The 13960-nt window shown below is 42.3% G+C and overlaps 1 protein-coding gene across 2 annotated transcripts in view; it reads left to right on the top strand.

Annotated features, from left to right (window-relative positions):
- Window positions 1–13960, top strand: part of pfkla (phosphofructokinase, liver a) — a 37163-nt gene that overhangs the window by 5912 nt on the left and 17291 nt on the right. For both annotated transcript variants that reach the window (XR_009436628.1, XM_059562563.1), the window contains exons 5-7: window positions 223–388; window positions 1675–1719; window positions 6166–6274. Coding sequence is in view for 1 of the 2 variants with exons in the window: in XM_059562563.1 (XP_059418546.1) it covers window positions 223–388; window positions 1675–1719; window positions 6166–6274 (320 nt within the window). In the remaining variant the exon portion in view is untranslated. The remainder of the gene's footprint in view (window positions 1–222; window positions 389–1674; window positions 1720–6165; window positions 6275–13960) is intronic.

Raw genomic sequence — 13960 nt, 5'->3', positions numbered from 1 at the left:
TAATAATATTATTAATTTATTTGTATGTATTTTTTTATATTCTTGCTTTTAAATGCAATACGAAATTAATACAAATGGACACTACTTTTTACTTTATTACTGATACTGATGAAAAGCAGCATTTAACTTAATATTTTGACACAAAGAGTATATCTGTGTATTGTTTTGGGTCAGAATGAGCTGGTCATGTATATCAACACATCTTCCTCTTCTTCCTGACAGGTCGAATCACAGAGGAAACGGCCAAGAAGCACGGACACCTGAACATCGTGGGACTGGTGGGATCGATCGATAATGATTTCTGTGGGACAGACATGACCATTGGCGCTGATTCGGCCCTCAACCGCATCACTGAGCTCATCGACGCCATCACCACCACAGCCAACAGGTCCGAAACACAGCCAACACTGCGCTTACTAGACATACTGTAACTAAAATCATACAAAATACATGTTCAAAACTTTAATTTTAATTTAGTTTAACTAGATGAACTAAAATAAATACATTTTAAACTGAAATAAAATGAATTATAAATACATAAAGAAAATTTACAAAAACTACTTGAATAAAATGAATAAAAATAAATTTATTACTTGGAATAAAATAAATGTGAACTGAAATAAAAATAAAATGTATATAAAAAATATTTATTTATTTTAATTTAGTTAAATTAGATGCATTAAAATAAATAAATAAATGTTAAAATGAAATAAAACGAATTATAAATATATAAACTAATTTGTAAAAACTACTAAACATGACAAAAATACACAACAAAATTACTAAAACTTTGATCTTTACTAAAAAAATTCTAAATAAAATAAAAAAGAATAATTACTTTGAATAAAATACATGTTTGCTGAAATAAAATATACAGTATATATATATATATTTTTTATTAATTTTAGTAGATGAATAAAATGCATATTAAATGAAGTAAAATAAAATATATAATTGTTTGCATTTTTTTATTATTTTAATTTAGTTTAACCTGTACTAAAATAAATGAATCTTAAACCGAAAAAAACAATATACTGTATAATACGTTTAAAAAAACTCCTAAAATAAACACAACAAAATTACTAAAACTATAACTTAATAAACTAAATGTTAACTGAAGTAAAATAAAATATAAAAAATACTTTTTTTAGTATTTTAATTTAGTTTAACGTAAAATAAATCCAAACAATACAGAAATATTAATAAAAAAAACTATATAGATATATTTTAAAACAAAAACAAATAAAAATAACAAAAATGAATTACTAAAACTTTAGCTACAATGAAAACGAATGGAAAATATAAAAATAAAATCATAAAATATTGACTAAAATTTAGCTAAAATGAAAAATATAAAGATAAATACTAAATGATAATACTGATAAAAACTATTATATTATCTCAGTAATATTAAGACATATGTAGATATAAGTGAAAATATAAAATAATGAAAGGTTTCTTCATGGCCGTGATTTCTTGTTGTTCATCTGGGGATTTGTCCTCGTTTGTTCAGGAATGCAGTGAATGTGATGAATTCTAGTCTCAGCACGTATCTTCACTCTCCATACACAAAGGAAAATGTGTCTCACTCACAGATAGTGTCACATAAAGTCAGTCTACAAAAAGTTTTGCCAGATTCTCTGGTCATGTTGTTTTATTGATTGTGTTTTTCAGTCATCAGCGCACATTCGTGCTGGAGGTCATGGGCCGCCACTGTGGGTGAGTTTCTGTCATGGGAAGATTACAAACATATAAACATCCTGAGATCTCAGATTATTTGAGAGACAATGCCCTACCAACCACCCAGAATACAGGTGCATCTCAATAAATTAGAATATCGTGGAAAAGTTCATTTATTTCAGTAATTCAACTCAAATTGTGAAAACTTGTGTATTAAATAAATTCAATGCACACAGACTGTAGTAGTTGAAGTCTTTGGTTCTTTTAATTTTGATGATTAATGCTCACATTTAACAAATGTGACTTTGTTAAATGTGACACACTGGCCCAGCTATCCAATCACAACACACACTGGCCCAGCTGTTCAAACACAACACACTGACCCAGCTATCCAAACACAACACACACTGGCCCAGCTATCTAATGACAACACACACTGGCCCAGCTATTCAAACACAACACACACTGGCCCAGCTATCTAATGACAACACACACTGGCCCAGCTATCCAAACACAACACACACTGGCCCAGCTATCTAATGACAACACACACTGACCCAGCTATCCAAACACAACACACACTGGCCCAGCTATCTAATGACAACACACACTGGCCCAGCTATTCAAACACAACACACACTAGCCCAGCTGTTCAAACACAACACACTGACCCAGCTATCCAAACACAACACACACTGGCCCAGCTATCCAAGCACAACACACACTGGCCCAGCTATTCAAACACAACACACACTGACCCAGCTATCCAATCACAACACACACTAGCCCAGCTGTTCAAACACAACACACTGACCCAGCTATCCAAACACAACACACACTGGCCCAGCTATCCAAGCACAACACACACTGGCCCAGCTATCCAATCACAACACACACTGGCCCAGCTGTTCAAACACAACACACTGACCCAGCTATCCAAGCACAACACACACTGGACCAGCTATCTAATGACAACACACACTGGCCCAGCTATTCAAACACAACACACACTGGCCCAGCTATCCAAACACAACACACTGACCCAGCTATCCAAGAACAACACACACTGGCCCAGCTATCCAAACACAACACACACTGGCCCAGCTATCTATTGACAACACACACTGACCCAGCTATCCAAACACAACACACTGACCCAGCTATCCAAGCACAACACACACTGGCCCAGCTATCCAAACACAACACACACTGGCCCAGCTATCTATTGACAACACACACTGACCCAGCTATCCAAACACAACACACACTGGCCCAGCTATCTAATGACAACACACACTGGCCCAGCTATTCAAACACAACACATACTGACCCAGCTATCCAAACACAACACACACTGGCCCAGTTATCTAATGACAACACACACTGGCCCAGCTATTCAAACACAACACACACTTGGCCCAGCTATCCAATCACAACACACACTGGCCCAGCTGTTCAAACACAACACACTGACCCAGCTATCCAAACACAACACACACTGGCCCAGCTATCTAATGACAACACACACTGGCCCAGCTATTCAAACACAACACACACTGACCCAGCTATCCAATAACAACACACACTGGCCCAGCTGTTCAAACACAACACACTGACCAAGCTATCCAAGCACAACACACACTGGCCCAGTTATCTAATGACAACACACACTGGCCCAGCTATTCAAACACAACACACACTGACCCAGCTATCCAATCACAACACACACTGGCCCAGCTGTTCAAACACAACACACTGACCCAGCTATCCAAACACAACACACACTGGCCCAGCTATCTAATGACAACACACACTGGCCCAGCTATCCAAGCACAACACACACTGGCCCAGCTATTCAAACACAACACACACTGACCCAGCTATTCAATCACAACACACACTGGCCCAGCTGTTCAAACACAACACACTGACCCAGCTATCCAAGCACAACACACACTGGCCCAGCTATCTAATGACAACACACACTGGCCCAGCTATTCAAACACAACACACACTGACCCAGCTATCCAATCACAACACACACTGGCCCAGCTGTTCAAACACAACACACTGACCCAGCTATCCAAACACAACACACACTGGCCCAGCTATCTAATGACAACACACACTGGCCCAACTGTCCAAGCACAACACACACTGGCCCAGCTATTCAAACACAACACACACTGACCCAGCTATTCAATCACAACACACACTGGCCCAGCTGTTCAAACACAACACACTGACCCAGCTATCCAAGCACAACACACACTGGCCCAGCTATCTAATGACAACACACACTGGCCCAGCTATTCAAACACAACACACACTGACCCAGCTATCCAAACACAACACACACTGGCCCAGCTATCCAAACACAACACACACTGGCCCAGCTATCTATTGACAACACACACTGACCCAGCTATCCAAACACAACACACACTGGCCCAGCTATCTAATGACAACACACACTGGCCCAGCTATTCAAACACAACACATACTGACCCAGCTATCCAAACACAACACACACTGGCCCAGTTATCTAATGACAACACACACTGGCCCAGCTGTTCAAACACAACACACTGACCCAGCTATCCAAACACAACACACACTGGCCCAGCTATCTAATGACAACACAAACTGGCCCAGCTATTCAAACACAACACACACTGACCCAGCTATCCAATCACAACACACACTGGCCCAGCTGTTCAAACACAACACACTGACCCAGCTATCCAAGCACAACACACACTGGCCCAGCTATCTAATGACAACACACACTGGCCCAGCTATTCAAACACAACACACACTGACCCAGCTATCCAATCACAACACACACTGGCCCAGCTATTCAAACACAACACACACTGACCCAGCTATCCAATCACAACACACACTGACCCAGCTATCCAAACACAACACACACTGGCCCAGCTATCTATTGACAACACACACTGACCCAGCTATCCAAACACAACACACACTGGCCCAGCTATCTAATGACAACACACACTGGCCCAGCAATTCAAACACAACACACACTGGCCCAGCAATTCAAACACAACACACACTGACCCAGCTATCCAAACACAACACACACTGGCCCAGCTATCTATTGACAACACACACTGACCCAGCTATCCAAACACAAAACACACTGGCCCAGCTAACCAATCACAACACACACTGGCCCAGCTAACCAATCAAAACACACACTGGCCCAGCTATCCAATCATAACACACTGGCCCAGCTATCCAATCACAACACACACTGGCCCAGCTATCCAATCACAACACACACTGGCCCAGCAAACACAACACAAACTGGCCCAGCTATCCAATCACAACACACACTGGCCCAGCTGTCCAATCAAAACACACGGGCCCAGCTATCCAATCACAACACACACTGACCCAGCTATCCAATCACAACACAGACTGGCCCAGCTGTCCAATCAAAACACACCGGCCCAGCTATCCAATCACAACACACACTGGCCCAGCTATCCAATCACAACACACACTGGCCCAGCTATCCAATCACAACACACACTGGCCCAGTTATCCAATCACAACACAGACAGGCCCAGCTATCCAATGACAACGAAAACTGGCCCAGCTTTCCAATAACAACACACACTGACCCAGCTATCCAATCACAACACACACTGGCCCAGCTATCCAATAACAACACACACTGACCCAGCTATCCAATCACAACACACACTGACGCAGCTATCCAATCACAACACACACTGGCCCAGCTATCCAATCACAACACACACTGGCCCAGCTATCCAATGACAACGCAAACTAGCCCAGCTATCCAATAACAACACACACTGGCCCAGCTATCCAATCACAACACACACTGGCCCAGCTATCCAATGACAATGAAAACTGGCCCAGCTTTCCAATCACAACACACACTGACCCAGCTATCCAATCACAACACACACTGACCCAGCTATCCAATCACAACACACACTGGCCCAGCTATCCAATCACAACACACACTGGCCCAGCTATCCAGTCACAACACACACTGGCCTAGCTATCCAATCACAACACACACTGGCCCAGCTAACCAATCACAACACACACTGGCCCAACTAACAGAGAAATGATATCGTTGGAATCACTTTCAGAATCTTTTTTTTTTTCTGATGAACGATAAAAACATTGCCAACCAATCAGAATCAATCCTGCTGAACTAGAGCTGAACTAATGAACTAGAGAATTTAAAGCAGCAGACGCGCGTCTGCTTAGAATACACAAAAACAATATCGTTCGCTGGTGTGGACGCTAATATCGTTATCTTTATAGTTATCTTTATAGTTATCGTTCTTGTTGTGAGAGGGGCCTTATTATTTATATGTTATTTAATCTTTATATTTTAATGACTTGATGCCAACACTGTTAATTGACGTTGATTGACCAAACAAAGCTTTGACTTCAGTGTGTGTTCTGCTGCAGGTATCTAGCTCTGGTTTCAGCTCTGGCGTCTGGAGCCGACTGGCTCTTTATCCCAGAAGCCCCTCCTGAGGACGGCTGGGAAGAGCGCATGTGCACTCGGCTGGGAGAGGTGAGACATGGGGACACATGAGTGGATTTATCAATGCCATCAATTAGCATGTAATCATGCCCATAGCCAGCTATGAGGTCTGAACCTCTGTACATTTTTCATGCTCAGAAATATAATTTGATTTGATGAATTTGTTATTTGAAACTCCTCATTTGAGTGTCTGCATGTTAAGATCGCTGCGAAACGCTGGCGGAGTGAACAAGGATTGATTGAGACAGATCTGTGGGTTAGAGAATGAAATGTGCAAATACTAACCATGAAGAAGAACACTCGCCTATGCCATTTCGTTCAGTATAGAAGTTACATTTTCACAGTCATGCTAAAAACATTCTTAAGAGCACTATACTAAGTTATCATCTATATAGCAATAGTTATTAATGAAAACTATAACAGTAATAAGAATTGCTGCATGAATAATAAATAACTGATACAATTTTCCACCCAAGACCTCATTAATGTTCAAACCTTGGCTACAGCTTTGCATGTAATTAATTGGTCACTTGTTATTAGAGCACCGTTATTTTTGTGCTTTTTATGTGCTATCATAATATTTTATTTATTTATTAATATTTATTAATATTTTGAAGTATCCTTTATTTTAATATTTAGTTTAATTTGTTTATGTCCTTTTGTCATTTTTATTAGTTTTTTTTTAAGTTTTCGTAATTTAGTACTGTATCTATACTCTTTTATTTCTGTAATTAAAAAATAATTAATAATTTTTTCAAGTTCTTAGGTTTTCAGCAAATATTTCAAATTATAGAAATGTTTTATTTCCGTTTTATTTTAATTAATGAAAATTATATTTGGAGATGGCAAGTCTTCAGTAGCGTATTTTATATTATATAATTTTTTCATGTGATTTTGTCATTTACATATTTTTATGTATATTTCTATTGAGCTTTAAAATATTTTTAATTCAGTTTTATTATTTTTTTAAATATTTTATTTTACTTAATGCGTTTTATAAATATGTATGTTATTCTACAGTCATGGCCAAAAGTTTTGAGAATTACATAAATATTGGAAATTGGAAAAATTGCTGCTTAAGTTTTTATAATAGCAATTTGCATATACTCCAGAATGTTATGAAGAGTGATCAGATGAATTGCATAGTCCTTCTTTGCCATGAAAATTAACTTAATCCCCAAAAAACCTTTCCACTGCATTTCATTGCTGTCATTAAAGGACCTGCTGAGATCATTTCAGTAATCGTCTTGTTAACTCAGGTGAGGATGTTGACGAGCACAAGGCTGGAGATCATTATCAGGCTGATTGGGTTAGAATGGCAGACTTGACATGTTAAAAGGAGGGTGATGCTTGAAATCATTGTTCTTCCATTGTTAACCATGGTGACCTGCAAAGAAACGCGTGCAGCCATCATTGCGTTGCATAAAAATGGCTTCATAGGCAAGGATATTGTGGCTACTAAGATTGCACCTAAATCAACAATTTATAGGATCATCAAGAACTTCAAGGAAAGAGGTTCAATTCTTATAAAGAAGGCTTCAGGGCCTCCAAGAAAGTCCAGCAAGCGCCAGGATCGTCTCCTAAGAGGATTCAGCTGCGGGATCGGAGTGTCACCAGTGCAGAGCTTGCTCAGGAATGGCAGCAGGCAGGTGTGAGCGCAAAGAAGCCACTTCTCTCCAAAAAAAACATCAGGGACAGATTGATCTTCTGCAGAAAGTATAGTGAATGGACTGCTGAAGACTGGGCAAAGTCATATTCTCCGATGAAGCCCCTTTCCGATTGTTTGGGAAAAAGGCTTGTCCGGAGAAGAAAAGGTGAGCGCTACCATCAGTCCTGTGTCATGCCAACAGTAAAGCATCCTGACACCATTCATGTGTGGGGTTGCTTCTCATCCAAGGGAGTGGGCTCACTCACAATTCTGCCCAAAAACACAGCCATGAATAAAGAATGGTACCAAAACACCCTCCAACAGCAACTTCTTCCAACAATCCAACAACAGTTTGGTGAAGAACAATGCATTTTCCAGCACGATGGAGCACCGTGCCATAAGGCAAAAGTGATAACTAAGTGGCTCGGGGACCAGAATGTTGAAATTTTGGGTCCATGGCCTGGAAACTCCCCAGATCTTAATCCCATTGAGAACTTGTGGTCAATCCTCAAGAGGCGGGTGGACAAACAAAAACCCACTAATTCTGACAAACTCCAAGAAGTGATTATGAAAGAATGGGTTGCTATCAGTCAGGATTTGGTCCAGAAGTTGATTGAGAGCATGCCCAGTCGAATTGCAGCAGTCCTGAAAAAGAAGGGCCAACACTGCAAATACTGACTCTTTGCATAAATGTCATGTAATTGTCGATAAAAGCCTTTGAAACGTATGAAGTGCTTGTAATTATATTTCAGTACATCACAGAAACAACTGTAGCAAAGATCTAAAAGCAGTTTAGCAGCAAACTTTTTGAAAACTAATATTTATGTAATTCTCAAAACTTTTGGCCACGACTGTAGTTTTATGTGCTTTTGTCATTTATATTATTTTTAGTTTCTTATGTGTATTCCTGTTCATTTACAACCCGAATTCCGGAAAAGTTGGGACATTTTTTAAATTTTAATAAAATGAAAACTAAAAGACTTTCAAATCACATGAGCCAATATTTTATTCACAATAGAACATGGATAACATAGCAAATGTTTAAACTGAAAAAGTTTACAATTTTATGCACAAAATGAGCTCATTTCAATTTTGATTTCTGCTACAGGTCTCAAAGTAGTTGGGACGGGGCATGTTTACCATGGTGTAGCATCTCCTTTTCTTTTCAAAACAGTTTGAAGACGTCTGGGCATTGAGGCTATGAGTTGCTGGAGTTTTGCTGTTGGAATTTGGTCCCATTCTTGCCTTATATAGATTTCCAGCTGCTGAAGAGTTTGTGGTCGTCTTTGACGTATTTTTCGTTTAATGATGCGCCAAATGTTCTCTATAGGTGAAAGATCTGGACTGCAGGCAGGCCAGGTTAGCACCCGGACTCTTCTACGACGAAGCCATGCTGTTGTTATAGCTGCAGTATGTGGTTTTGCATTGTCCTGCTGAAATAAACAAGGCCTTCCCTGAAATAGACGTTGTTTGGAGGGAAGCATATGTTGCTCTAAAACCTTTATATACCTTTCAGCATTCACAGAGCCTTCCAAAACATGCAAGCTGCCCATACCGTATGCACTTATGCACCCCCATACCATCAGAGATGCTGGCTTTTGAACTGAACGCTGATAACATGCTGGAAGGTCTCCCTCCTCTTTAGCCCGGAGGACACGGCGTCCGTGATTTCCAACAAGAATGTCAAATTTGGACTCGTCTGACCATAAAACTCATGTTACTCCTCTCTTCATCAGGTAACACTGGCTACCAGTAGCTGCTCGCATCAAATTCAAGGTACTGATGCTAGCCTACAAGACGACCACTGGCACGGCACCAACTTACCTAATCTCATTGGTTAAATCTTATGTGCCCTCCAGAAGTTTGCGCTCTGCAAGTGATCGACGCCTTGTGGTACCATCCCAAAAAAGTTCAAAATCACTCTCACGGACCTTTTCCTGGACTGTGCCCAGCTGGTGGAATGACCTCCCAATCTCAATTCGTACAGCTGAGTCTTTACTCATTTTCAAGAAACAGCTAAAGACTCATCTTTTTTGCCTGCACTTAACCAACTAACACTAGCACTTTTCCTTTTCTTGTCTTTTAATAAAAAAAAAAAATAAATAAATAAAAAAAAACCCTACCTACGCATTCTATACTAGACTAACTGAGACTTGTCATGGCACTTGTATACTGTTGTTGCTCTCTTGTTGACCTGACTGCTTCTATTGTTCTCATTTGTAAGTCGCTTTGGATAAAAGCGTCTGCTAAATGATTAAATGTAAATGTAAAACACTATTCCACTTTGAAATAGTCCATTTTAAATGAGCCTTGGCCCACAGGACACGACGGCGCTTCTGGACCATGTTCACATATGGCTTCCTTTTTGCATGATAGAGCTTTAGTTGGCATCTGCTGATGGCACGGCGGATTGTGTTTATCGACAGTGGTTTCTGAAAGTATTCCTGGGCCCATTTAGTAATGTCATTGACACAATAATGCCGATGAGTGATGCAGTGTCGTCTGAGAGCCCGAAGACCACGGGCATCCAATAAAGGTTTCCGGCCTTGTCCCTTACGCACAGAGATTTCTCCAGTTTCTCTGAATCTTTTGATGATGTTATGCACTGTAGATGATGAGATTTGCAAAGCCTTTGCAATTTGACGTTGAGGAACATTGTTTTTAAAGTTTTCCACAATTTTTTTACGCGGTCTTTCACAGATTGGAGAGCCTCTTCCCATCTTTACTTCTGAGAGACTCTGCTTCTCTGAGACAAAGCTTTTATAGCTAATCATGTTACAGACCTGATATCAACTAACTTAATTAATCACTAGATGTTCTCCCAGCTGAATCTTTTCAAAACTGCTTGCTTTTTTAGCCATTTGTTGCCCCGTGCCAACTTTTTTGAGACCTGTAGCAGGCATTAAATTTTAAATGAGCTAATTAAGTGGATAAAAGTGTAAAATTTCTCAGTTTAAATATTTGCTACGTTATCTATGTTCTATTGTGAATAAAATATTGGCTCATGTGATTTGAAATTCCTTTAGTTTTCATTTTATTAAAATTTAAAAAACGTCCCAACTTTTCCGGAATTCGGGTTGTATTTGATAGTTTTATTATAGTTTTAGTAATTGTTACGTTCGAGACCCAGTAAAACACAGGGAGAGAGAGATCCAAAAGCAGGTATGTTTATTAGGGTAATCCAAAACGTAATCCAAACAAGCTGAGGTAAAAACCAGAAATAAACCAAATAAACAAACACGGAAGGGACAGGAAGGGGACAGGAACTCGGAAAGCGAGGAACTCGGGAGACGAGAAGACTGGGTATGGCAGGAAACGTAAAGACACGTAAGGCAAGGACTCCATACAGACAACAGGAAAAGACTGGTAAATATAGGGAGGCTAATGACTATTAAATGAAGGCACCTGGTGCAATTAACAGGAGTGCAATTACTGTGATGAAGGGACAAGGCTAGTGGGAATTGTAGTGCCTACGGTGAGGTGCCTAAGGGGAAGTGAGCCCACTAGTGGACACCCAGGGAAATAAAGATAAGGCAGCGTGACATTACCCCTTCCTCTACGGAGCGGCTACCAGATGGGTGGTGGAGCGGCGGAGGACCAGAGGGAGGGATGGAGGGCCAGGAAAAATGGGGAACAGAGACAAGAGAACCAGGTAAAATGGGGAAACATAGACAAGAAGTGCAAACACAAAAACAAGGAGCCCAGGAGGGAGGTGGACCGGTGGAGGATCAGGGGGAGGGACGGAGGGCCAGGTCCTTAGAGGGAAATAGAGAGAAAGACAAAGACAAGGAACCCAGGAGGGAGGTGGAGCGGCTGAGGATCAGGGGGAGGGACGGAGGGCCAGGTAAAATGGGGAAACAGAGACAAAAAAATCGAAAACAAAACAACAACAAACACAAGTCCAGGAAGGACATAACGTGAAGCCCACCAGGGTGGAGCAGAAGACCACCACATCCGTGTGGTTCAAGACAGAGGCCCACCAGGGCGGCGCAGAAGACCACCACATCCGTGTGGTCGAGACAGAGGCCCACCAGGGCAGCGCAGAAGACCACCACATCCGTGTGGTCGAGACAGAAGCCCACCAGGGCGGCGCAGAAGACCGCCACATCCGTGCGGTCGAGACCGAAGCCCCCCAGGGCGGAGCAGAAGACCACCACATCCGTGTGGTCGAGACAGAAGCCCCCCAGGGCGGAGCAGAAGACCACCACATCCGTGTGGTCGAGACAGAAGCCCACCAGGGCAGTGCAGACGACCACCACCTCCGTGTGGTCGAGACAGAAGCCCACCAGGGTGGCGCAGAAGACCACCACATCCGTGCGGTCGAGACAGAAGCCCCCCTGGGCGGAGCAGAAGACCACCACATCCGTGTGGTCGAGACAGAAGCCCACCAGGGCGGCGCAGACGACCACCACCTCCATGTGGTCAAGACAGAAGCCCACTAGGGCGGAGCAGAAGACCACCACATCCGTGTGGTCGAGACAGAAGCCCACCAGGGTGGCGCAGACGACCACCACAGTGGGATCGAATTAACAGGAGAGCAAGTCTGGTTAAGCAAGTCTTAAACAGAGAACATGAACAAGTTAAGGGTAGCCTCCGTGGCCACGACAGGATCAGTCGACCGCTCAGAGAGTTCGGTTGAGACGTGACGAGGCTCTGGAAGTTCCGCAGAGGCGAGGAGAGACTCTTGTAGTTCAGCTGAGACGAGGAGAGGCTCTAGTAGTTCAGCAGAGACGTGGGAGGCTCTGGTAGTTCAGCAGAGACGTGGGGAGGCTCTGGTAGTCCCACAAAGACGTGGAGAGACTCTGGTAATCCCATGGTGTTTAGACTGGATTCCAGAAGATCAATGCTGACTTGACTCTGCTCATGAAGATCATTGGTGGCCTGACTCTGCTCATTAAGATCATTGGTGACTTGCATTTGTTCATGAAGATCATTGGTGACTTGCATTTGTTCATGAAGATCAATGGTGACTTGCCTTTGTTCATGAAGATCATTGGTGACTTGCATTTGTTCATGAAGATCAATGGTGACATGCCTCTGCCCATGAAGATAGTCGGTGACTTAACCTTGCCCATGAAGAACACTGGTGACTTGACCTTGCCCATGAAGATCAATGGTGACTTGACTTTGTTCATGAAGAGTACTGGTGACTGGACTTTGCCCATGAAGATCATTGGTGACTTGCCTTTGTCCATGAATTTCACCGGTGACTTGGCTTGACTCCGGAGTTTCATTGGTGACTAGCCCTGACTCTGGAAGGTCAACGGGGACCAGCCCTGACTCTGGAGGGTCAACGGTGATTAGCCCTGACTCTGGAAGGTCAACGGTGACTAGCCCTGACTCTGGAAGGTCAACGGTGACTAGCCCTGACTCTGGAAGGTAAACGATGACTAGCCATGACTCTGGAAGGTAAACGGTGACTAGCCCTGACTCTGGAGGGTCAACGATGACTAGCCCTGACTCTGGAAGGTCAACGGTGACTAGCTCTGACTCTGGAAGATCAACGGTGACTAGCCCTGACTCTGAAAGGTCACTGAGCACCTGACTCAACTCTGGAGGGTCCACAAGCACCTGACTCGACTCTGGAGGGTCCACGAGCACCTGACTCGACTTTTGTCTTATGTTTATTAGGGTAATCCAAAACGTAATCCAAACAAGCTGAGGTAAAAACCAGAAATAAACCAAATAAACAAACACGGAAGGGTCAGGAAGGGAACAGGAACTCGGAAAGCGAGGAACTCGGGAGACTAGAAGACTGGGTATGGAAGGAAACGTAAAGACACGTAAGGCAAGGACTCCATACGGACAACAGGAAAAGACTGGTAAATATAGGGAGGCTAATGACTATTAAATGAAGGCACCTGGTGCAATTAACAGGAGTGCAATTACTGTGATGAAGGGACAAGGCTAGTGGGAATTGTAGTGCCTACGGTGAGGTGCCTAAGGGGAAGTGAGCCCACTAGTGGACACCCAGGGAAACAAAGATCAGGCAGCATGAAAGTAATTTAATACCATATCATAAACTTTTTTTTATCGAATGTGAATTTTGTAATCTGTTGAGCGTTTAC

This window comes from Carassius carassius, chromosome 11 (assembly GCF_963082965.1).
Source record: "Carassius carassius chromosome 11, fCarCar2.1, whole genome shotgun sequence".
Lineage (NCBI taxonomy): Eukaryota > Metazoa > Chordata > Actinopteri > Cypriniformes > Cyprinidae > Carassius > Carassius carassius.
Note: the sequence above shows the minus strand (reverse complement) of the source record. Positions and strands in the feature narration are given on the sequence as shown.